Source organism: Drosophila subobscura, chromosome E (genome assembly GCF_008121235.1).
Source record: "Drosophila subobscura isolate 14011-0131.10 chromosome E, UCBerk_Dsub_1.0, whole genome shotgun sequence".
Lineage (NCBI taxonomy): Eukaryota > Metazoa > Arthropoda > Insecta > Diptera > Drosophilidae > Drosophila > Drosophila subobscura.
Window position 1 is genome coordinate 6857412 of NC_048531.1, and position 21713 is coordinate 6879124.

The window sequence follows — 21713 nt, forward strand, 5'->3', positions numbered from 1 at the left end:
TATACCAACGAAAAAATAACTTAGCTTAACCCCGCTCTATTTAAACAATTGCACAACTTGAGTTAAACCGCTGAAATAACAACATTCGTAAAGTCTTCTTGTAGATCTACACTTTCCCACATACTTACAATAAATAAACGACCACGATATCTTTCACCTGAACTGTGGTAACCTTTTTCTAATTCCATAATATTCGCTCGTTAATTTAAATACCTCGTGGGCGACAATGGGTTAATTTTTTTTCCCTCCATAATCTTAAAAAATGTATAAATACAATTTAAAAAGGTTTGCAGCTCAAACTGAATTGTTTTGTTGGTGACGTTGATCTCCGCCGTAGAACCCATCCCATAATTAAACGTTTGGCGCAGGCAACAGGACGAGCAGACGCACCGGATGGCACAAGTTCTGCCAGAAGATTACAGGAATTCGGCTTTCCCGCAAAACTGGGGCACTAGGCAAGGAGAATTCAAGACAAAAACGATTCCATTCGAGAACTTTAGGTGCCTTTACCTTTCCTGTGGTCCGTTCTAAGCTGTTGTCAATATTTCAGCGTCAAAGTGTCTGGCAGCTACATGGTTGCCAAGGAAGCCATACAGCAAGGCAAAAGTAGGCCAACTGCCGTATGGCCCTTGAGCTGAGGCAACAATGCGCCTCCAGCCTGATGTGCGCTGCCATTCCGTCAACAACTCCGTAAACTATGTCAGCCCCATGGGCATTGTATCAATCATCAGCTAAAAGATATAAGGGTAAAGCTGGAGTACGAGGACGGTGAGTACATTGCGATCTTCAAGAACTTTTACAACGATTTAATTGAGCAACAATGTAAATAACGCTATACACAATATAAATTCCACTAGTTTCGAGCTACAAGCATGCTGGAGCACTGGCACTTTTTTTCCTACGACTACATAAACTAAACATCTTGCCAACCAGGCATCAGGCCAACCTGTCCTCCTGTCTAAATAAAGTGCGAGGCATATTCGTGGGGCATCACGCCACGACGCGGATAAAACGTATGCGTGGTCGAGAACTTGAGCAAGTTGGTTATGTCACTTGTGTAGATGTCGGCAAATCGGAACAGCCGCCTCGAGAAGTACGTTGGATTGTGGTACGTGCGGAACACACTCCCGAACTGCTCGTTGAACACGTTCTTGGTTTTGTTGCTGCAAAGTGACAGAATGATTATGGCTGTGCATTAAAATGTTAAGCGTTTTTCGTACCGCAACTGATCCCGCTCCTCCATCCATTCGCGATGGCAAGCCTGGGCGGGCTCACTCTCGTCATCCTGTGTCTCCTCGATGAGCTGCGTCAGCATCTGAAGCCAGTTGGCGCTCATCTTGAAGTCCTCTCGGTTAAGGGTCTTGATTTCATGCTGCAAATGATTCATTGTGAATAAAGTCATCCTAATAACCCGGATTGTACTCTATACCCACCGCTAGCTCACTGATGATTGCACCTGTCCGCCAGCTGTGCTTCAGCGTGACGTCCGCCAGGTCACTGTACGGATGATCGCCAAAATAAAGCACCGAATGGCCGCGCCAGCCCTTCAGTTCCTGCAGCTGTCGCACAGAGCCTTCGTAATATATTTTACCCTTTTCCAAATTAAAGACACGATCCCACAGATGGGATCTCGTCTTCTCATCAAAGAGCCTTATGGGGCGAGATTCGTCGGTGAAGAACTTTGGCTTGCGCGCCTGCACAATAACCACATCGAAGAAGTCTCTCCAATTGGCGCCCACAAGAAATGTCATGCCGCAGTTCCTGCAAAACGAAAACACAATTTTTATCATCTACTTGGGCAATCAAGGGACTGATACTCACACAAAGGAGAACGGACTGTTGGTGACCAAAAAGAGATTCTTTCCTGCTTTCTGCAGTTTCTCAAAGAACTTGACCAGCTTGGGATTGCGTTCAATGTACTTGGCGGTGTTTACCATCACTTTGCCATGCATAATGGGATGGCAAGAGCCCATGGCAGTTCGTGTGTCATGGAAAACTATTTCCGGGTTGTAGTCGATGCGATTACGCTCGAAATATTCGATTACATTGCACAGGAGGCACATTTCAGGTACCGAAAACAGATCAGCCAGCTGAACCATCTTCGAGTTGGTATTGTGCTGCAAAAGGGAAGGGAAAGGAATAAATAACACTCCTGATTGCTGCTTACTCCAGACCAAAATGGTTTCTCACCCTGTAGCTATTGTTTGGCCCTTCGACATAGGCAATGGGCAGTAGCCGGTTGTGATATAGATTGAGCACCTCGTCGGCCCCGACTTTTGTTCGCCCCCGGTAGACGGAGCCCAGCTGCAGCTGCAGGAACGAGTCCAGCTTGACCAGCAGTCCCTTCTCCACATCATAGTGCAGCCCGCGCACAGCGAAGTTCGGCTCGTACTCCAGATCCAAAATTTCCTCGGGATACCTGAAACGCTTCACCAGCATCTCCCTAGCCAAATTGTACAGAAGATCTTCCAGAATGGGCTTGTAGCAGGCCAGGGTGTAGTCATAGTCGAAGCCATACACCTGCACCTCACTCAGGTCCAGCTCGTTGCACGCGAACACAGCATCTGGATGCACATCCACGGGTAGCTTTTTGGCTGCAAAGGTCAACACGTGTGTATGTGAATTTGGAGCACATTGCTGGGGGGGTGGGCGGCTATTTATAGAATTGTGCACACGAACTGCACATGCCAACGCTGCGACAGGTTAAGGCTTACATTGAAACTTCTTTTTTGTGGTTTCGTACAGCTCTTTGTAATCACTCACGGTTTTTGGATTCGATATTTGAGCTAGGGCAGCGGTTACAGTGGGGGTTCCTGGCGCTGCAGGAGAAGCCCTTGTAACGGCTGCTCCAGAATCCGTGCTCAAGGCGCGGGATTCCGATTGGGATCTCGGTTCTGATATCGACCTGACCGCGTACACATTACGCAGGAGCAAACTTTGTCTCAATAAGGCGCTGAAAATTTGACCAGCTGCAGTACACATTTAACTTGATTTGATTGTTTTTGTTGTTGTTTTTCAATTGCCAATTAAGTCCAGTTGTTATGTACTAAAGTGTGACCGCGGTTTTAACGATAAAATAGACCGACAGACCATAGGAAATATACCGAGATATACCCTTGCATTTTCAAAATATACTGTATATATACCGTAAATCTGAAATCATTTTCCTCGAATTTGATCTTCTGTTTAATATTACCAGCTAGTTAGGACTCCCCGCGCTAAAAATATAATTTTATTCGATTCATCATTAAATTCTCTTCAATGCAGCTACTCCTGTTAACTGCCAGCGTATTCCATGTTCAAAAATTATTCGATAGCAGGCTAATCATTTCAATTTCAAAGTATGGCTGTTACAATGATTTCGTATATTCTACATTTTATTATATTTTATACCGCCACTGCGGATAATTTAAAAGTTCTCAACTATCAGAACTCCGCAGAAACAATTGTTCAAGACCTCATAGACAACTGGCAGTCCCCGATTGGTTACCTGGAGAGTCGAGGGTACCTGCCCAATGTCCTTCAGTATGCTCCAAAGCTGAATTTTGACCGAGAAACAGATCCCGTCGAAGCCAAAACGGGAAATGCGATTAAGGAAAATGACTCCGCTGTGACGGACAACGATCGACTCGTGCGCTCCTTTGACGAACCGAACTCAGACGAAATGAAGAACATGTTTCGCAGGCTTTTCTCTTCAAAGAAAGACGATACCATATCCGATGAAATCAAGTCCAAGCTGGACGTGTCCTGGGACATGAATCAGTTAGTGTCCACGGCCCTTAAGGAAGCCGAGAAATGCCATGAGAAATTTAGCATGAAACTTACCCAGAATGCTGAAATCGATCCCATTGTCACCAACGAGCCCTTTGATTCCGATATCGATGCAGAAATAGCACAGCTCTATCCCTCTGTTCTTTCCAAAAAGGATGATGTGAAGAAGAAGGAGGTGAAGGCTTCTTCGCCATACAAGAAACCCTACCATCACCTGGTCAAGGGCTTTGGCAAAATTCTGGGCAACCATAAACTAGGAGACGGCTATCCGCAGGCACTTGTATTCAGCCCAAAGGCAGGACCAGAGGATCGCACAGGACACACAGTAACATGTTGAGCTTTGACATGTTGCCGGGGCAGGGCGGAAAGCCAATCAGTGTGACGTACATCGTCGTTCTGCCACCGGCTTTCATCCCTAAATTAACTGATCAGCAGATCAAGTGATGACCTTGACTATATATTTACAAAATATTTGTTTGTGTTCAAGTGCAATTAAACGTTGGCAGCATTTAGCTCCATTTAATTTATGACCTCACGGGTGGATCTGCCAGCACAACACTCTCCCAACTGGTTTCACAGGAATTTCGAATTTCGAATTTCGGCACTCGTTCGGCTTACATTTTCGATTGAAAGTATATAAGCCTTAGGCCTTATTTCATTGGCCAACAGTTAGCTTCAACACACATTTTCAGAATGTTCAAATACGTAAGTGAAGGCTGAAAGTCGAAGCCACAGTCCCTCTGTTTGTTCACCCAAATGTTTGCATCTCAGTTGGCCCTCGTCCTGCTGGTTGCCGCATGCACCGCCACAGCCACCTCCAGCGATGACGATGCGCATGCTCATGTGGAGAAGCAGTACAAGAAGGAGGACGGACATGGAAAGTTCTCCTACGGCTATGACATAACCAATGGCATCGGCGCTGGAGAGGCGGGGGACGAGCATCAGGTCCATGGCGAGTATCACTTCACCTCCAAGGAGGGACTGCCCGTTAAGGTGTCCTACACGGCCGATGAGAATGGCTATCATCCGCACGGGGATCTCCTGCCCACGCCACCGCCCACTCCAGAGGCCATTCTCCGGGCCCTGGCCTACATCGATGCGCATCCGCACAAGGAAGAGCCCCGTCCAGTCCATCCCCATTCGCAGCCCAGGAAGCCTCAGCCAACCAAACCGCAAAGCCATCGTAATCATTGAGGAGTCTCCTTCAAATATTAAACATTTCTGTACGATTTGAATACAAATGCATTTGTCATCACGAAAAAAGGATGGGATAAAGCCACAGAAGAGGCTTCTCACAATTTCGCAGTGCCTGCCGGCAGACCGGCTCCAGAGCGCGTCAGTTCCATGTCCACCGAGGGCTGACTGACCAGCTTGCGTATCACATCGAATTTTGCATTATTCTTATCTCGGACAAGATCGAAGATCACGCTCTCGCTGGTGGTTATCACACAGCCAGCCTGGCGCAATCGATCCAAGGCCAAGTCCCGATCCTGGTTTAGCCTGGAAGAACAGCAGTCCGCCACAATGTATACGTTGATGTTCTGCTCCAAGAGATCAATGGCTGTCTGTTCCACACAAATGTGCGACTATTTGAGGAATGAAATGGGAGGTTTGGTTTTTGGCTTGTGTAAATTTGATAAGGAACCAACCTCCAAGCCGTACAGGACCACATCTTCCGGCTTATCGCTAAAGACATCCTTGATTACGGCTTTCACCTCCGGTGTAACCATGCTAAAGAGCGTCTTACCGGACACCAGTTTTGCGTGGCTCACATCCAGCTGGGCCACAGTTTTGCCCAGCTTCTCGGGATAATGCTCGGTGACGATAAGTGGTACATCCAAGGCTTTGCCCGCTTTGGTCTGCAATGGAACTTTGTTAATCTCAACAAACCCCGCAGATAAGAGCGAAGTTTGACTCCTAGTCAAAGTTCAAGACTCACCAACTTGTCAACATTCTTGATCATGTTGTCGAAAAGCGGCATAACAGGCCGAAACTTTTCCTGTATGTCGCATAGCAGGAATAAAGTTTTCTTCGGATTTAGATGACAACGTCGCAGGGCCATTTTTGTGTAGTTTTTGATTGTAATATGTTTTTTTTTGCCTATTAAACTTTAAACGAACAGCTGATTGCCAGGGCTCAATGATAAACGATACACTTAAACGGTTAATTGAAGCACCCCCGCCGAAAACACGCTGCTATCGATATGGCGCGATCGCAATAATTAACTTTCCTAAACGATATATCGTTCAATCGATAGCTGAAGGCAGGGTATTAAAACGCGCGTATTTCATTTATATTTAAATTTCTTCAGTTAAAGGAAACGGGGACCAATTGTTTCAATGTATTGCCTGGGCATAGACAGATCCGTTTCCTCTCCTATAGATCTCTAGAACAACCCAACTCCCAACGAAAACAATTATATTTTAATGAAACCAATTAGCAGTAAAAATGGCACCTGTGCATTGTTACTACCGCCAGTAACCCATACAGAATACTGTATAAGTTCATGAGTACTACCCACCCATGCCATGCTCATATAACTAAAAATTAAAAATCTCTTTGGACCCTAGACCCGCAGCTAGCAGTTTGACTCGCATGAATCATGCAATATCTTGGCAATATTATATCTTATCTTTTCGATACTGATACATAATGTATGGTAAGCTATAAGCGACAGGCTTTGAAGCCATCTAAACGACTTTAAATGAATCTCATCAATTGATGACTCAAGAGACCATTGAAGAAAAGCATGCTTATCACGTGATCTATGCTGTGTCCATTCTTTTCCATGAACCTAATATTCTATGGGCATTGGGTACAATAAACAGACCATGACAACGCGATTTCGGCGACTCACAATGGGGTGTGATTGAAGCTTGAACCTTTAAGTTGTGGAGTAGAAAGTTATCTGCTAAATATAGTAGATACAGATACAAGTATACCGATTTCTATTAATCAATTTATCTGTTAGAATAAATACCCTAAAATCAAGTGGGGGTAATCGAACTTTGGCTAGAACAGGTTTGCCTTTTCTGTTCTTTTCTTTTACTTTACTTTGAGTTCTTCTTTCAGCAGAAATTTTGGCAGTGGAATGTGTGTCAGTGTGGAGAGACGATTGGAACTTTGAACCTCCAATTAGAAAACTTTCCACATCCAATCCACACACTCACAGACATCACGTGAATCGTTTCAATGAACAGTTTACTATTTCAATTGGAATTTGTTTAAAAGCAAATCAATTGATTCACATGGGGGCGAACCTTTGACGTCTCCAATTGCCAAACAATTTGCTGGCCCATGCTCTCAATTAGACTTTGTGCCGCATGGCGCAACATGACAAAACAGCCAAATTGCAAAGGTAAACGGACAAGAGTTACGACATTCATTCCAAAATAGAGTCCAACTGGCGGAGGGAAAGCCTCACGCAACCTATGCTGATAGCGGAACAAATTTGCTTATCGGAGAGGGAAGTTCTCAGCTAATCGGGTATTCTAGGTATACGATTTGGAGACTCTGGGGTAAACAACTGCCATTTCCATATACATAGTTGAACACTTCATTTTAATAGTTTTTGCGCAAATACACAGTAAATCTTATTCAATAGTTGGTAGCGACTCGACACCACACGCATACTCGTATATAGTAGTTTTTGTACATCTTTGTATATATATTTATGTAAGTATATAAATAGGTCACAAATTGCCCAGTACGAGAAGATGCGTATGAGAGTGCTTCTCGCACAAAAATCGAAACATTTCCATAACTATTAGTAGGGGGTGATCACTGTAAAACCCTGATATCGAGCTAATCTCTTCTTATAAAATAATGTACCTAGATTGTGGTAACCCTGAACTTATAAATATGTAACTGAACAATAAATAATATTAAGTATTTCGGTAAAAACATTCATGCGAGGCATTGTGACTGCCAATGCCCAGCATTCAAATTAAGAATCGGCCAGAATTTGTTCTGATTTCAAATGAGTTATTGTCATCGCTTAGTGTCTGTGGAACATCTTTAAGTGGGGTATTCAATATGTAACAATCTGTTGATTATGTCAACGAGGTATATATGTTTGTAAGCGTGAACATATTTTGTGCTACAATAAACAACTATTATAATTACAATTATTTCTCTATGGAAGACTCTGTAATGGTCGGATCTGCATGCCAGCTTTGTTCACACAGGTATACGAAAAGGTCACATTGTTATGCACTTTAAGGTACGACATCAGCATCAGTAATTAGTCTAAGGCCCTACAACTAATGCGGCTTTGAGTACTTTTCATTAAATTCTATTAAACCTAACGCGACGGAACTATTGCTCTGTTAGCTTGGTGAATGTCTCATCTTGGATTGACTGGGCTCGTTGCTCATTTTGGCGACGCCACCGGCGGGACAATACAGGCGCAAATAGGCTGTAGTCCAGCTGTTTTCTGTACTTGTCCAAATAGATCTGGGAGTTGTCCGCCCATTTAAAGTAGGTCAGCAGTCTGCTGGCGCTGTAGCCAATAACCAAGGCGATGAGAAAGCCGAGGACACTGAACCACAGATAGGAGAGTCGATATAGCCATAAGTAGTGCGGCTCACTGACCACCGGACTGCTGCTCTCTGTGGCAAGGCGCAGAGCCTCTGCGACAAGACTTGTGGTGGTGTTGGCACATCCTGAAGTGCTGAACGAGAGGGTCTGCGGTTGCGGTTTGGGTCCACCAAAGCCAATGAAGAAGGCAAAGATTAGCGACAGCAAGAAGCCCAGCAGCACGCCGCGTTGATTACTGCGCGTCGTGCAGACGCCCAGCGTGAATACAGCCAGCAGAGGTCCGCCCACAACGCCAAAGATGGTAAGCGAGGCCTGTAGGACACCGCCAAGGGAGCCAGCCCCGAACGCCAGTCCAATGCAGATCAGTCCATAAATGAAAGCCACCACTTTGGTGGGCAGCGTGGACTTGGAGTCGAGTAGCGTGCGCTTAAAAATTACTTTGTACAATGGCTTGAGGTAGTCCTCCAGGGTAACGGCAGACAGAGACGTGACTGCTGACGAAATGCTGGACAGGCTGGCGGAGAATATTCCCGAGACAAAGAGTCCACACAGGCCGGGATATTGCCCTAAGGCAGCATGAAATAAACATGAAATAAACTTGCAGAGAATATAGTTATAGCTCTTACCCATAGTGTCCACAGCGAAGAGCGGCATGAGCTGGTCCCGTGAGTTGATGCGTTCCTCCAGCAGCGGGTCGCAGTCTCGGTAGTAGAAGAAGATGGCCAGCCCACTGAAGATGGTGCTGAAACTTAGCATGCCCAATATGGGTAAGTTCCACCAGAGCGCCGACTGCGCACTCTTCAGGTTGTGCACGCTGAGCAGCCGCTGGACCTGGGTCTGATTGACGCCATAGAGCGAGAGATAGGTGACCATGCCGCCAATGATTAGAGACCACCAGGTGTGCCGCACCGTTGGATCAAGTGAAACTTCGGTAATCTCGAGTCTGCCACGCTCCGCGGCCACCTGCCAGATGGCACCCAGGCCGCCAGCCTTTATCCCGGAAACAGCAATCACCGCAAAGATGGCGGCGAACATCAGAAACGACTGAAAGACGTCCGTGATCAGAACCGCCTTGAGGCCTCCGAGCGTCGAGTAAAAAGTGCAGACCAGTCCAATAACCAATATGGCTGTACTCTTCTGTATGCCGGTCACCGCCTCCAAGGCCAGAGCTGGTGCGTACAGTGCTATGCCCATGTAGAGAACCATTTGAACTGTGAACGCCAAGGAGGCACACAGACGCGTGGCCTGGCCAAAGCGACGCTCCAGGTACTCGTAGACGCTGGTCGTTTGCATGCCATAGAAGACCGGCAGAAAGATATAGGCGGCAATGGGCGTGCTGATCCAATAGGCGATGTTGATAACACAAAACATGGTCCCGAACTGATACGATTCATTCGAAACACCCATCAGGGAGATGGCGGACATGAAGCTCGCCATCAGACTGAAGGACACCGGGAACGTCGTCATGCTCTGATCCGCCATCAGATATTCCTTCGTGGTCTTCTGCTTCCCCCCCGTGTACCGATAGTAGATGCCAATCAGTGCCGAAATGGCCAAAATGCTAATCAATACCGCCGCATCCCACGCATCAAACGTTCCCACAGTCATGGTGCCACTTGTTTTCGTCACACGCGCGAATTGATTTTTCCACAACTGCAATTCACGGTGAATCGCCGAGGTTGCTCTGCTCCGCCGCGTAGTGACCTTTTGCGTAGTCAATGAATAAATAGTTCTAGCGCCAGCAAAGAAATCAAAAAGTGGGTGGCGGGGTATCGGAAGGTGGTTCTATTTTTTTGTTTTTTTTTTTTTTGACGATGGCACCGAGGCAAGGCAAAAACTATTGTTAATCAAATTATACTATTTCCACTATCGACTATCCCAGCTCTAGTTTCCAGCGGAACTATCGATACAATATACTCAAATATACCTTCTCATTTTAAAAATATACCGTAGTCTTAAATCATATTCCACGGTTTTGATGTTCTATTTGATATTACTATCTAGTTAGGAGTCTCAGCGCTAAAACTATAACTTTATCCGATTTGTCAATCAATTCTCCACAAGATTGGCTAGTTTTCACGACTTATTTTTGTTTGAATATTTCCAAATTAAGTTTAAAACTAAAAAGGTCAACTAGCCAAAATAACATAAAACGTTACGTGAGTGGGAACGGAATCTACCGATGAAAAATCATTTTCATTTTTAATATGCGATTTAATATTGCAAACTAATGACGACTGTCAGCTATACACATACTTATAAGCATAAAACTACACACTAACTACATATCAAATACGTGTGAATTTATTATATTCTGAAATATATCGATTGAAAATCACATTTATCGATATGGCCTGCCAGTCACGACCTCACTGTTTCGTCATTACGAGCATCTCTGTTTTCGGCCTTTACCAACACTTCCCGGAGATTGAGCGAGTGGAAGAGAGCTAGCAGCAGACTGCCCGCCCGAAACACGCGAGCAAGAGAGAGCGCTATATTCTGCCGTTTTCAACGCGACTGCAGCGTCGCCGTCTACGTCGACTCGCTTTATTTCTGCGTTGCGTTCAATCTAGAGCTGTGCTGCTTGCTTCACGCGCTGCTACTGCATTCTTGGGAAAAAATTTCACTGTTGGCAGCGACTGAGAAATAAAATTGAAACGTCGACGTTCCGTTCCTTCCTCGGAGAAGAAACCCCCTTCGAAATAAAAACAAACACTAAGCGTGCGTTCGCGCCAAATATTTATTAACAATTAGCAAGCGAAAGAAGCAAAGTGAGTGTTCCCCCGCACTGCCCCCCTTCCAACGAGTTCGAGTGGTCAGTTTCCATAACTCAAGTCTTGTTCCCCCGCCCCCAGTGCATACACTTACGGCTGCCATTGAGATGGACAAGCTGGATGCCAATTTGGAACAGCAGTTTGATCTGAATCTCATCGAGGCTGTCAAACTGAATCCCGTAATTTACGACAGATCGCACTACAACTACAAACACTTTGTCCGCAAAGCGCAGACATGGAAACAAATCGCCGAAACGCTCGGAGTGCCTGGTAAGTGAAATTCGTTGTGTCCGACTCGACTCGACTCCCAGTCCCAGGTCCAGGTTGGTCCGGGTATATCTCAGTTAGATACAGTATGGGGCAGAGACGTCGCGACTGGTGCCCCAACAACAACAAAATTGATTAATTCTGCATGGTGAGGGGGTAGAGGGTCGACAGAGGGTGAGCTAGCCGACGACGACAGTGGCTGAGACGGAGGCGGTGGCAGAGGCAGCAATAGCAAGCAAGTGTAAGTGTACAGAAAACGACGCAAAAGTGAACGGAATGGCGAGGCGACAGAGATGGTTAAGAAATTACAGGAGCGCAGTCAGCGTAACAGGGGTGGTTTTGTGAAATTCAGCATTTTACGACCCTCTATCGGGTCTTTAGCTCCGCCCCTGCGCTCTCTGTCGGTGTAAAGGCCTTTGTGGCAGTGTGCGCAGTCCATATTTTTGAAGTTGCTGTACTTTGCCGTCGCGTCGCAGTAGTTGTCTCTGTCGCACCCACAGTTATTCTGCTTGCGCTGGCGTTTATTTTTGTACTCTGCCACAGCGCCGTTCGACTGCATCTGCTGACAGCTCTCTCATACAAACACACATACACACAACAACAACGACACAGAAACGGCTACCGACCAGGCAGCTTTCGTTTCTTTTTCACGAGTATACCAACAAAATGTACCGTACAACCCCCATCGCCCCTCCTGGTTAATTTTTAATCGAAAAATTTAAATTTTCGTTTATATGCTGCACTTTTGTCGCATTTTGTGTGAGCTTTTTCCACTGATTATGCAAGACATTTAATATTGAAAAGTTTAAGCCGGGAGCGTCAATCAGACAATGCCACAGGTTTCCTCCGTCTTAGCGGTGGGTGGTGGGTCGACTTCGTAGTCGAAGTCGGCAGTAACGTCACCGTCAGACATCACGTCAACGCCTCTGCTGACGCAGCTTGGAAGCTGCCGCGGCTGCTGCTGCTGCTACTGCTTCTGCTTCTGCCCAACAGCTGCTACATATTTGTACGAGTGTGTGTGTGTGGTATCAGCAGTGGCAAACGCGACGCGACGCCTTGTGGTTTGTTTTGGTTTGTGATTTGATGCTTCCTCAGCTATGCTACCTTCCCCACCTGTCTCTTTCAGCTGCCACCCACTGGGGCAGTAGTATTGGAGGGGGACTTCAACTCGTAAGGGGGACCTGGAACTAGAACTGGACTTGTACTATGAATTTTCATTGAAGAAATAAACTAATTTAATTTTTCCGAACAGAACAAAAATGTACAAAGCGCTGGAAGAGTCTGCGCGACAAGTTTGCACGCGAGATGAAGCTGTGCCAGGAATCACGCTGGCGCTACTTCAAACAAATGCAATTCCTTGTGGACTCCATCAGGCAGTACCGGGAGTCGTTGCTCGGAAAGTGTGCCAACGGCAGCCAGGGTAATCAGGTGTCTGATCCTCAGCAGCAGCAGCAACAGCAGGCCGTGGTGGACATCTTTACACAGCCATTCAATGGCAGCGCCACAACCTCGGCAGGGGCATTGACCCACCCGCACGGTAGGATTTGACAACTTTCTAATCTTTTGAAGTTATTTAAATTGTGAACTTATTTGCAGAAATCACTGTTACCAGTGATGCACAGCTGACGACTACAGTGGGCAAAGACCAGAAGCCATATTTCTACGAGCCACCCCTGAAGCGGGAGCGTGGCGAGGAGGAGCACAGCGACAACATGCTGAACTCCATCAAGATTTTCCAAAACACTGTCTCTCAGGCGGTCAGCGCCGAGGACCAGTCGTTTGGCATGGTCGTCACAGACATGCTCAACACGCTGGGGGTGCGACAGAAGGCCGAGGCCAAGGTGCACATCATTAAGTATCTGACGGACATGCAGCTACTGGCCCAGCACAACAAGTACTAACTATCGGGCGGCGGTCACCGGCAACTGCTTCAGCTGCTGCAATTGGAGAGTGTCTTGTCCTGAGATCAAACGAACTGGCGGCCACCCCCATATACACACATAAACACACCCACACACACGCACGCTTACGAGTCGTGCGTTTACTTTCTCTAGGTTATAACTATTAAAAGTCAAACTAAAGTTTAAAACTAGAACTTAAGCCCCGCGGCAAATATAATTATATAAATATATAATTATTATATAGATCATAACAGAACTTCCCCTAACCCAAGCGTAGACAAACTACAATACATATATTTAGTATGCTTAGTTGGCCCCAAGATCGACTAAAATCGTGCCCAGTTCTCAGCTCTGTAAAAAAAAACACAATGATGAAAAAACCGATTATCAAATTATGCGTAGAGTTTGTTAAACAACAAGGGAGCACTTCCTACGCAGCAATGTAAATTTTTGACTACGATTTAGTTGTAACTTGCCATCGGGTTTTAAATGTAATTAAGTACTTGCAGATACGTTATTTTACTTTTTTAAGTTCTGTTGTAATATGCTGAAAACGCTTGAGAGATACTTGGAAATGCTTTAAATAAGTACGTCATTAAAAACCATTTTACATAGTGAGCGCATATTACAATCTTAATATGGACAAAATATAAATAGTTGCCAGCAACTTTCGTTGCTCACAATTTTCAATTGCATTCAATTTACTGTGCAATTATTTTGTATTAAAAGAAGGAAAAGATTTGAAAATTAATTAATTGATTAATTAATGTTGTTTCCGTCAAGGCCGTCACCGACAATGTGGCTCCAGAAGAGGGGGCCCAATGAGAAGTCGGGCCTGGCTGCAAATCCTCACGAGCCTGGATATCCTCAATCCACCGGTCCAGTTCCATTATATGCACATGCATTTCTGTTCCTGTGGTCAATGATAACTCTGACTCTGAACCATTTTGACCGACATTATTTATATATATTTTTAATTATTTATTTGCCTGCGCATTTTCGTGCTTGTAACGATAGTGTGACATCGGCTCATCTCTAGCTCCCTACATCCACAAAATATAAACAGAACCAGCTGTTTGGGTTGCTTGAATTTTTTATGTAATTAAAATGGGCAAGAAAGACGAAAATTCTGACACAAAAGATGAGCAAAAACAAACAACGTTAGATGATGTGTGGGCGGTAAGTAACAGGCTTTATTTGTGATCAGATATCCAATGGATTTCTCCCTTAGATCCGACCCTGTCATCTGTACAAGGATGAGTACGACGACTGCACGAGTTTCAAGGCACGGTTCCATCAATACTTCATATTTGGCCAGGACACCGATTGCTCCCAGTGGCTGATAGACTACAAAAACTGCGAACGCTATCATCAATCGAATGGTAACGATGTGGCGGCCGGTGCCGCTGTCATCAAAAGCGAGGAGGAACGCCGCCAAATTCGACTGCGGGCGCACTTTGCCAACAACACTTGGGAGAAACGCAAGCAGCCGCCAGCAGATTGGGCGAAGCCTCTGCCGGAATGGCTGGAAAAGCGCAACGAAAACACGTATCTGGAGGTGAAACAAAAAGAGCTGTCCGGGCTCAGTGTACCGCAGGATGAGAAGGGTTCGCTGTGTGCAATTATGTGAAAATAAATACAATTATACATATTTATGTAGTTGCACATGTAGTTCTACATGTGGTTGTCGTGCAGCTGTACAGCAACCCTGCAATCAGCTGTTACTCGCGGACTGCGTTGTTGTTGCTGTTGTTGCTGAAGGGTGGAGTGGAGGGAACATACACACCTCAGGAATATATATTTTTTCCGTACACGAATATTCCAGCTTTGCTTAAAATGCTAAAGGGCAGCAAACTCAAGGTTTTGGATGTCAGAATCCTGAGGTCACTTATTGAATCAAGGTCAGCAGGTAAATGCAAATTACATAATCTCCATCCAAGGGGAGAGTTGTAATTTTGGACTAGCTAAAGTGTCTGTGTCACTGAGAGTGTGCTTTAACCTTTGCAGCTGTGGCCAGCAGCGCAGTTTCGCCAACAGCATCCAAAGGTCCTACATAACGTTCAATGATTTCCGCACCAAAAATCGTTGGTACACCAAAAAGGAGCTTGTGGGGTAAGTGCCAGCGCCTCAAGCCACAAGTGCGGCATTGACATCTTTCGTATGTATCCGCAGGTACTCCATGCAGGACATGTACACAGTGGTCGCCGATGTGAGCAACTACTACAAATTTGTTCCCTATGTGAAGCGATCGCATGTGCACACCGTAGACAGTGATAAGAGCGGCTTCAAGGCCGACCTCATTGTTGGCTTCCCACCACTGAACGAGGCGTACACTTCGAGGGTGACGCTGGAGTCGCCCAGCCTGGTCAAGTCCGAGTGCCATGATGGACGTTTGTTCAACTATTTGCTTAACGAGTGGCGTTTTAGTCCGGGCCTGAAAGACATACCCAACTCCTGCGTCTTGGACTTCAAGGTGTCCTTTGAATTTAAATCGCTGCTGCACAGCAACGTGGCCAACATATTCTTTGACCTGATATGCGACCAAATGGAGAACGCTTTCATTGCGGAAGTGGGCCGTCGGAATGGTCCACCCTCGATACGTTCGCATGTGCTCACCTCCCAAAGATCCTGACGCAGCCAGACCCAAACGGTTTTACCTCTTCTTTTTAGTAACATAAGTTGAACGTGTATTTGTACATTTCATTGACACAGAGTCGTTTTATATTTCGTTGTTAGTAAAATTAACCAAATTGTAAATAAACATTATGCAAAGTCGGATTGTGAGTGCATTAACTTATACCAGAAGACGCTCTAGAAAGCATTAACGTTTCCAGCATCGATCCAACACGCATGTCAACAGTAGAAATTGGGAATACACAACACATAAATTAAGTACATTGATGGGCATTCACTTAATACAATACTCAAAATTAATAGTGTTTTTGTGTTAACAGTCTCGTATTCGGGATTATTGGTACATATATGTACAACGAAAATGGCATGAGCTTGTACGAGGAGAAAACTTAGGTGTATCCATTAGGAAAGTGAAGTTCGGCATGCCGAAGCTAATGATGCCCTCGCAAATCAATCAATCCTTTGCCTTATGCGACACGTAAATATGTTTAAATGTTTTATGTTGCAATTGTCTGGTCCAAATCATAACACTCTCTTCTGCCAGGGCATACAAATTAAAATAATTAGTGGAATGGCATCGTTTATGTCGAGATAAGTGTGGAAATATCCTCAAGTGGCCTACGCTACATTACCTTACATGCTGATCATATAGAAATTGTTATTATCGTATCGTGCATATGAGTCCATGTTCAACATTCGCGTTGAAACACTTCAATTGCCTTTTTCGGTAAGGAGAAATAGGTGTGTGTGGCTGGTAGGAATACCGAATATGCATCCAACTGATGTACTATCTACGTTTATGTGGGATCTAATCGTTCTACAGCTACAGCGCTAAGCTCTCTACACATTACTTTATACAGGGGCGGGGGGAGTGTAACGAACTCTACTTAGTTTGCGCAGTAAAAAACGTCTTACTACAACAGTCAACTACGAAGGTTAAGTGGCAAGTTTCTAATAAATTTTTTCGATATTGTCCAGTGAAGTACGCGTGCATCTAGTTCTGTTAGGAAACAATTACGCTATCAAGATGGGTCAACAGATGATTAAAGATGAGGCCAACAGCAATCGAAGCTAAAGGTACATTAGCTTAACATTAAACATTAGCTTATTACAACATATTCATAAATCAAATATTAAGCACAAGGACGAGGACGAAAATCATACGAGCGATGGTCCGAAACGGGAGTGTGGGGATGTGGAAAGGGCACGGCACAAGATGCAACCATTTAGAATGGTTAAGCATTATGAATAAGCCTTACAAAATATCACTTTTTCGACGACGATAGGTCGCCAGTTTCCTTAGTTCTCAGTTGTGCTTGGCCCGCTTGCCAAACATATAGCCCTTCCAGCGCTCAGCGGTCTGTGCAATCAGCGGATCGCTGTCAATGGTGGCCAAAAGTAGCAGTTGATTCACATGCGTTGCATGGTAGTCCCAGCGTGCCAAATTTGGTGCCACACCAAGGCTGAGATGCCGCAGATCGTAGCTGGTGCCGGAGCCCGTGTCGTACAGCAGAAGCATCTTCTTCAGCGAGTACATGCCCTGGGCAAACAGTTGGCCAGCCTCTCGTGCGATTTTAGCTGGCGCCGTGCTGTTCAGATCGTAGAGACCCAACAGCGAATAGATGAAACCGTTCAGAACAAAGGATGGCGGCGTTGTGGGATACTCCTCGTACCTGTTGATTGAGAAAACATCACATAAGACGCTTTAGATCAATTTTTCTGACCAACTTACCAATAGAATTTGTCCATGAACTGCGACAGAACGCCGCCGTCCTGCGAGAATACCCTGTATGGCTGGAGTCCTGCTGCAGCTGCCTTGAGGTACCGCTCATCGCCACCGGAATGCCAGTACGCTCGCGCCAAAACGGATATGGCATGGCCCTGGCCCATGGCCGAAATCCAACCTGGACGCAGCTCGGCAAAACCATTGAGACTGCGGCGCACAGGGTTCGTCCAGCCACCTGACTTGGGGTCCTGATTGTGGACAAACCATTCGGCAGCATCATAGAAATGCGCCATGTGCTCGCTGGTGGACAACGTAATGTTGTCGTAGAAGCCGATGCCCAGGAAGGCGACAGACAGCACTTCCAAATCGGAGCGGCGTACCTTAAGCGGTGATCGCTTGTCCCCGAGCACAATGCCCTTCTGCACATCGATGTGCAGATCCCGGGTGATGTGGCGCCATTTGTTCAGAGCCGATGCACCCAATCCGTAATAGATGTTCGAGTCCTGCACACTGAGCAGAAGATCGGCGGGAATATAATGGAGGTTATAGCTGTGCTTGGTGTCACGGTTCTGGACCGTGACCATAAGGCTGCTGCTGTTGGTCACCAGGAGCAGATCCACGCTCAGAAGTAGATCCAGCGTCTGGTTGAGCGCAATGCTGATGGCGCTCTCGTAGCCAATGGCCGTCTCGAACTGAACCACGCTGGTGTTGAACTTATGATGCCAGATGCGTGTCATATTACTGGTCTTGGGCGTTGTCCAATCCATCTGAGAGCCATCGCCATCCTCCAGAACGTGCACTCGGGCCGGCTGCTCCGTCAGATTCTTGCTGTAATGGGATAGGGCAAACTGGGCTATTTGCGTGGGGTAGAAGTAGCCCCGTTTCTCCCACTGCGTGCTCACGGGTACTCCCTCGGCGGCGCTGATGCACTTCACCCGATCGCGCACCTCTACGTTGTAGTTCTCAAAGTACATGAACACGCCACGGGCATCGTACTTGCCCTTGGGCAGATTAACCTTGGCTGTGCTGTGCATCCAATTGAATTTGGCCACCTCAGTGCCGCTGGTTGTGACTGCCCCGCTCACATCGAAGTAATTGCGTAGGAAGGAGAAGGGCACGTACACCTCGTTGGCATTCTCATCTCGCTTGCAGTGAACGCTGTACTCCTGATTGATGGAGCACTCAATGTCCTGCAGCGCATCCGAGGTTTGCGCAGCACTGGAGGATTGACTCTCATGGTGCCGATTAAACTGACGCACAAAGTCCGGTGAAAATGAGAAGGCGGCACATCGCATGTAAACGCCTAAGGTTATCACCACCACGGCCACGGTTAAAACGAGCATCACTGCTTTCAAATTTAGCCGCATTATGAAGAATACGAATGGCTCTCGTTGCTGAGCGTAGATAAGAGAAAAAATGAGAATGAGATAAGGATGGGCCGGTACAGACAACAACCTACCTTATTACTTTGCGACTTGCGTTGATCCCTTGGGTCCCTGCTCGGGATTAGTGGGTACGCGGGCAAGGCGATGGCATCACTATTCGCCGTCTGATACTTGGATGACATTGGAGGCACAGCTTCTATCTAACGAGATCGCAGAGCACTCCCCACTGGCTGACCATGCGTCATGCGCTAAATATAGGCTCGCGTGAAGCGGCTTCGATCCGGCAGATGCATTGCCTACAATTTAATAATATTGCACCAGTTTCACACACTCTCCCTCTGGCGTCGTCGCCCCCTCTCTTTCATTAACTCCCACCACCGCCCACTCGCTGTGGGAAAATTCCACTTGCAATTGCCTCGATGGAGGCTGTAGCTACCCGAGTTGTTCCCTAGGTACACCAATATAGCTTCATTGTCTGGTTTTAACGTTTCTAGAGCACATTTTAGCTAGTTTTCCGCGATTCAATTCCGCACAATACAGAAGTAAATAGAGATGAAGATTCCCTCGCGCAATGCTGTCAGCTATCGATACTGCAGTGAAAACATCGATACCCTTGCACGATAAATCAATAACTTTTTAACAAAATATTCGGTGCAGATAGGAATAAGTTTCAAGTGCCGCGGACAGCGGACCCCGAACATTGAAGCAATGCCATCGCTTGCATTGTATGCGTTCTGTACTTGTGTATTTTTATATTCTTTTCCAAAATTGATTGGCGCGTCTAATGGTGACCGTACTCAGTTCTTTCACAACTGCCGGCAGAACTGCGAGCGAACTAACTGCTCTGCAGGTGAGTTGAATTAATTATTCAAATATGAACTGAACAAAGCCCTTTGACGCCCTTTGTTCTTTTCGCAGATGGGCTGGAAATACAGGAGCAGGCAGTGAATTTCTATAAACAGTCGATATTCGATCAGATCTTTCAGTGGAGCTGTGCAGACGAGTGCCAGTATGGCTGCATGTGGCGGACTGTGGCTGCATTTGCGGAACGGTCCTGGCCTATACCTCAGTTCTATGGCAAGTGGCCATTTCTAAGAATGATGGGAATGCAGGAGCCGGCATCGGTCATATTCTCAGTATTAAATTTCATTATGCATTACCGAATGCTGCGCAAATTTCGACGAGAAGTGCGCCCAGATAGCCCATGTTACATGCTGGCACACATATTCGGAGTGGTAATTAGCCTGAGGGGAACTAATTAGTACTATTTGCACTTATTTATGTTGCATTTTCAGACGTGTCTCAATGGCTGGATCTGGTCTTCAATATTCCACACGAGAGACTTTCCCTTGACTGAGCTGCTGGACTATGCCTTCGCCTATTCCATAGTGCTCTGCACATTCTACTGCATGGTGATGCGAATGCTTCATCGTTACTCGCTGTTCCTACGCGGTGTGATCACGCTCGCCATTGTGTCCTACTACATTAACTACTTTGCCTATCTGAGTGTCGGTAAATTCAACTATTCCTTCAATATGAAAGTGAATATTGCCACCGGAGTGCTGTCCGCTGTGGGTTGGTTCATCTGGTGTCATCGAGTGCGCACTCGGCGGCCCTACTTCCGGAGGATTCTTCGCTTTTACGTGCTATTTGCTCTGGCCATGAGCCTCGAGCTGTTGGACTTTCCGCCCATAGGCTGGATTCTCGATGCCCATGCGCTGTGGCATTTTGCAACAGTCCCTCTGGTTTCGCTTTACTACGAGTGTGTTTGCAAATCTCCCATATCTCGTATGCTGTTGTTAATAAACATTTCTTTCTTTCAGTTTCATGATTGAGGACTGCAGAACACTGCGAAAGGAGAAGGTGCTGTCGGGCGGCTATTCGCCGTACTTCAACTCCTTGTTGAAAATAAAATAAATAACAGACTCGCTTCAAGACGCTTTGTTTACAGACACTGTATAGCAACATTTATTTATTTATACAAAATCCAAATACCCAAAGAACTCTACATTTGTCCACATTGTGAAATCGTCACTGGCAGCTTGGGCTTGTTGTTGGGCCCCGTGGGAACATTCTCAATCTTTCGCATAATAAGCAGGCCGTCGAGTACTCGTCCAAATACCACATGCTTGCCGTCCAGGAAGTTGCATTTCGCACAGGTGATGAAGAACTGGCACCCATTGGTGTCCTTCCCGCTGTTGGCCATGGCCAGCAAGCCAGGTGAGTCGTGCTTCAAGGTGAAGTTCTCATCGCCAAATGTGTTGCCATAGATGCAGGTGACGCCGGTGCCATCGCCCTGGACAAAGTCGCCGCCTTGTATCATGAAATCCTTAATTACTCTGTGGAAGCTGGCGCCCTTGTAGCCAATGGGTACACCATCTGGTCGATACTCTCCTGTGCAGAATTGTCGAAAGTTCTCCGCCGTCCGCGGCACTGTGTCTGCGAACAACTCAAAGATCATTCGCCCGATTTCCTGCATGCCAAAATGGTTCAAGTAAAAATGTGAAATAAGCATATATATATTTCCACTCACTGTTGTGCCCACGGCAATGTCAAAAAAGACTACTGGGTTGTTGGAGCTGCGCAGCTGCGACTGAATTTGGTTCCAGTTCGGCATTTTAAGTTATTCAAATGTAATTTAACAAATTCAAGATGTTCGCGTGCCGGCAGCGTTTTGTTTACTTTTTTGCGATGTATCGATAACGGCAGCACACCA

General features: G+C 46.1%; 11 protein-coding genes across 14 annotated transcripts; 6 read left to right on the forward strand and 5 right to left on the reverse strand.

Moving 5' to 3' along the window:
* Nucleotides 1-785: 785 nt before the first annotated feature.
* LOC117891268 (5'-nucleotidase domain-containing protein 3) lies at nucleotides 786-2982 on the reverse strand. Its single transcript, XM_034796642.1, has 6 exons — nucleotides 2715-2982; nucleotides 2191-2594; nucleotides 1822-2117; nucleotides 1434-1761; nucleotides 1221-1372; nucleotides 786-1163 (listed from the first exon to the last, which is right to left on the reverse strand). Exons 1-6 carry the CDS (start codon nucleotides 2980-2982, stop codon nucleotides 959-961), a joined length of 1653 nt encoding a protein of 550 aa, XP_034652533.1. The 3' UTR covers nucleotides 786-958.
* Nucleotides 2983-3334: 352 nt separating this feature from the next.
* LOC117891337 lies at nucleotides 3335-4289 on the forward strand. The gene has a single exon (XM_034796757.1). The coding sequence runs from the start codon at nucleotides 3344-3346 to the stop codon at nucleotides 4106-4108; it is 765 nt and encodes a 254-aa protein (XP_034652648.1). The 5' UTR covers nucleotides 3335-3343; the 3' UTR covers nucleotides 4109-4289.
* Nucleotides 4290-4380: 91 nt separating this feature from the next.
* Nucleotides 4381-4994, forward strand: LOC117891339 (larval cuticle protein 4-like). The gene is made up of 2 exons (XM_034796759.1): nucleotides 4381-4476; nucleotides 4543-4994. Exons 1-2 carry the CDS (start codon nucleotides 4465-4467, stop codon nucleotides 4963-4965), a joined length of 435 nt encoding a protein of 144 aa, XP_034652650.1. The 5' UTR covers nucleotides 4381-4464; the 3' UTR covers nucleotides 4966-4994.
* Nucleotides 4995-4998: 4 nt separating this feature from the next.
* On the reverse strand, nucleotides 4999-5869 carry LOC117891338 (isochorismatase domain-containing protein 1). Its single transcript, XM_034796758.1, has 3 exons — nucleotides 5711-5869; nucleotides 5421-5630; nucleotides 4999-5357 (listed from the first exon to the last, which is right to left on the reverse strand). The coding sequence occupies exons 1-3, from the start codon at nucleotides 5831-5833 to the stop codon at nucleotides 5064-5066; spliced, it is 627 nt and encodes a 208-aa protein (XP_034652649.1). The 5' UTR covers nucleotides 5834-5869; the 3' UTR covers nucleotides 4999-5063.
* Nucleotides 5870-7311: 1442 nt separating this feature from the next.
* Nucleotides 7312-10092, reverse strand: LOC117891175 (putative sodium-dependent multivitamin transporter). Its single transcript, XM_034796499.1, has 2 exons — nucleotides 8937-10092; nucleotides 7312-8876 (listed from the first exon to the last, which is right to left on the reverse strand). The coding sequence occupies exons 1-2, from the start codon at nucleotides 9916-9918 to the stop codon at nucleotides 8089-8091; spliced, it is 1770 nt and encodes a 589-aa protein (XP_034652390.1). The 5' UTR covers nucleotides 9919-10092; the 3' UTR covers nucleotides 7312-8088.
* Nucleotides 10093-10798: 706 nt separating this feature from the next.
* Nucleotides 10799-13947, forward strand: LOC117890944 (transcription factor Adf-1). 2 transcript variants are annotated; one of them, XM_034796079.1, is made up of 4 exons: nucleotides 10800-11081; nucleotides 11166-11354; nucleotides 12604-12888; nucleotides 12948-13947. In XM_034796079.1, coding segments are annotated over exons 1-4 (780 nt in total). In that variant the 5' UTR covers nucleotides 10800-11080; the 3' UTR covers nucleotides 13253-13947. The 2 variants fall into 2 exon arrangements, with proteins under 2 accessions (XP_034651971.1, XP_034651970.1); XM_034796080.1 differs by having other exon boundaries at nucleotides 10799-11354.
* Nucleotides 13948-14277: 330 nt separating this feature from the next.
* LOC117892416 (UPF0545 protein C22orf39 homolog) lies at nucleotides 14278-14903 on the forward strand. Its single transcript, XM_034798649.1, has 2 exons — nucleotides 14278-14431; nucleotides 14484-14903. The coding sequence occupies exons 1-2, from the start codon at nucleotides 14360-14362 to the stop codon at nucleotides 14880-14882; spliced, it is 471 nt and encodes a 156-aa protein (XP_034654540.1). The 5' UTR covers nucleotides 14278-14359; the 3' UTR covers nucleotides 14883-14903.
* A 93-nt stretch (nucleotides 14904-14996) lies between these two features.
* On the forward strand, nucleotides 14997-16053 carry LOC117892412 (coenzyme Q-binding protein COQ10, mitochondrial). 3 transcript variants are annotated; one of them, XM_034798642.1, is made up of 3 exons: nucleotides 14997-15153; nucleotides 15260-15364; nucleotides 15425-16053. In XM_034798642.1, the coding sequence occupies exons 1-3, from the start codon at nucleotides 15089-15091 to the stop codon at nucleotides 15882-15884; spliced, it is 630 nt and encodes a 209-aa protein (XP_034654533.1). In that variant the 5' UTR covers nucleotides 14997-15088; the 3' UTR covers nucleotides 15885-16053. The 3 variants fall into 3 exon arrangements, with proteins under 3 accessions (XP_034654533.1, XP_034654534.1, XP_034654535.1); XM_034798643.1 differs by having other exon boundaries at nucleotides 15012-15153; nucleotides 15260-15359; XM_034798644.1 differs by having other exon boundaries at nucleotides 15020-15161; nucleotides 15260-15359.
* An 839-nt stretch (nucleotides 16054-16892) lies between these two features.
* On the reverse strand, nucleotides 16893-19560 carry LOC117892408 (D-glucuronyl C5-epimerase B). Its single transcript, XM_034798638.1, has 3 exons — nucleotides 19072-19560; nucleotides 17619-19006; nucleotides 16893-17559 (listed from the first exon to the last, which is right to left on the reverse strand). The coding sequence occupies exons 1-3, from the start codon at nucleotides 19177-19179 to the stop codon at nucleotides 17193-17195; spliced, it is 1863 nt and encodes a 620-aa protein (XP_034654529.1). The 5' UTR covers nucleotides 19180-19560; the 3' UTR covers nucleotides 16893-17192.
* Nucleotides 19561-19647: 87 nt separating this feature from the next.
* LOC117892410 (post-GPI attachment to proteins factor 3) lies at nucleotides 19648-20997 on the forward strand. The gene is made up of 4 exons (XM_034798640.1): nucleotides 19648-19847; nucleotides 19916-20232; nucleotides 20293-20759; nucleotides 20821-20997. Exons 1-4 carry the CDS (start codon nucleotides 19706-19708, stop codon nucleotides 20912-20914), a joined length of 1020 nt encoding a protein of 339 aa, XP_034654531.1. The 5' UTR covers nucleotides 19648-19705; the 3' UTR covers nucleotides 20915-20997.
* On the reverse strand, nucleotides 20945-21696 carry LOC117892415 (peptidyl-prolyl cis-trans isomerase H). The gene is made up of 2 exons (XM_034798648.1): nucleotides 21531-21696; nucleotides 20945-21470 (listed from the first exon to the last, which is right to left on the reverse strand). Exons 1-2 carry the CDS (start codon nucleotides 21612-21614, stop codon nucleotides 21003-21005), a joined length of 552 nt encoding a protein of 183 aa, XP_034654539.1. The 5' UTR covers nucleotides 21615-21696; the 3' UTR covers nucleotides 20945-21002.
* Nucleotides 21697-21713: the final 17 nt, after the last annotated feature.

Bases quoted from the DNA above. Each gene is read 5' to 3' on its own strand.
- LOC117891268 (XM_034796642.1), bottom strand. From the start codon at position 2,982: ATGTGTACTGCAGCTGGTCAAATTTTCAGCGCCTTATTGAGACAAAGT. The intron at 1,373-1,433 runs GTGGGTATAGAG...AATCATTTGCAG, and splicing joins CAATCATCAGTGAGCTAGCG to CATGAAATCAAGACCCTTAA. The intron at 1,164-1,220 runs GTACGAAAAACG...GTCACTTTGCAG, and splicing joins GAGGAGCGGGATCAGTTGCG to CAACAAAACCAAGAACGTGT.
- LOC117891337 (XM_034796757.1), top strand. From the start codon at position 3,344: ATGGCTGTTACAATGATTTCGTATATTCTACATTTTATTATATTTTAT.
- LOC117891338 (XM_034796758.1), bottom strand. From the start codon at position 5,833: ATGGCCCTGCGACGTTGTCATCTAAATCCGAAGAAAACTTTATTCCTG. The intron at 5,631-5,710 runs GTGAGTCTTGAA...GTTCCATTGCAG, and splicing joins TCAAGAATGTTGACAAGTTG to ACCAAAGCGGGCAAAGCCTT. The intron at 5,358-5,420 runs GTTGGTTCCTTA...TTCCTCAAATAG, and splicing joins TGGTCCTGTACGGCTTGGAG to TCGCACATTTGTGTGGAACA.
- LOC117891175 (XM_034796499.1), bottom strand. From the start codon at position 9,918: ATGACTGTGGGAACGTTTGATGCGTGGGATGCGGCGGTATTGATTAGC. The intron at 8,877-8,936 runs GTAAGAGCTATA...ATGCTGCCTTAG, and splicing joins CTTCGCTGTGGACACTATGG to GGCAATATCCCGGCCTGTGT.
- LOC117890944 (XM_034796079.1), top strand. The intron at 11,355-12,603 runs GTAAGTGAAATT...TTTTCCGAACAG, and splicing joins CGAAACGCTCGGAGTGCCTG to AACAAAAATGTACAAAGCGC. The intron at 12,889-12,947 runs GTAGGATTTGAC...ACTTATTTGCAG, and splicing joins GGCATTGACCCACCCGCACG to AAATCACTGTTACCAGTGAT.
- LOC117892416 (XM_034798649.1), top strand. From the start codon at position 14,360: ATGGGCAAGAAAGACGAAAATTCTGACACAAAAGATGAGCAAAAACAA. The intron at 14,432-14,483 runs GTAAGTAACAGG...TTTCTCCCTTAG, and splicing joins CGTTAGATGATGTGTGGGCG to ATCCGACCCTGTCATCTGTA.
- LOC117892412 (XM_034798642.1), top strand. From the start codon at position 15,089: ATGCTAAAGGGCAGCAAACTCAAGGTTTTGGATGTCAGAATCCTGAGG. The intron at 15,154-15,259 runs GTCAGCAGGTAA...TAACCTTTGCAG, and splicing joins AGGTCACTTATTGAATCAAG to CTGTGGCCAGCAGCGCAGTT. The intron at 15,365-15,424 runs GTAAGTGCCAGC...ATGTATCCGCAG, and splicing joins ACCAAAAAGGAGCTTGTGGG to GTACTCCATGCAGGACATGT.
- LOC117892408 (XM_034798638.1), bottom strand. From the start codon at position 19,179: ATGTCATCCAAGTATCAGACGGCGAATAGTGATGCCATCGCCTTGCCC. The intron at 19,007-19,071 runs GTAGGTTGTTGT...ATCTACGCTCAG, and splicing joins GCAAGTCGCAAAGTAATAAG to CAACGAGAGCCATTCGTATT. The intron at 17,560-17,618 runs GTAAGTTGGTCA...CTCAATCAACAG, and splicing joins TTCATGGACAAATTCTATTG to GTACGAGGAGTATCCCACAA.
- LOC117892410 (XM_034798640.1), top strand. From the start codon at position 19,706: ATGCCATCGCTTGCATTGTATGCGTTCTGTACTTGTGTATTTTTATAT. The intron at 19,848-19,915 runs GTGAGTTGAATT...TTCTTTTCGCAG, and splicing joins GCGAACTAACTGCTCTGCAG to ATGGGCTGGAAATACAGGAG. The intron at 20,233-20,292 runs GTAATTAGCCTG...TTGCATTTTCAG, and splicing joins TGGCACACATATTCGGAGTG to ACGTGTCTCAATGGCTGGAT.
- LOC117892415 (XM_034798648.1), bottom strand. From the start codon at position 21,614: ATGCCGAACTGGAACCAAATTCAGTCGCAGCTGCGCAGCTCCAACAAC. The intron at 21,471-21,530 runs GTGAGTGGAAAT...TTTGGCATGCAG, and splicing joins ACATTGCCGTGGGCACAACA to GAAATCGGGCGAATGATCTT.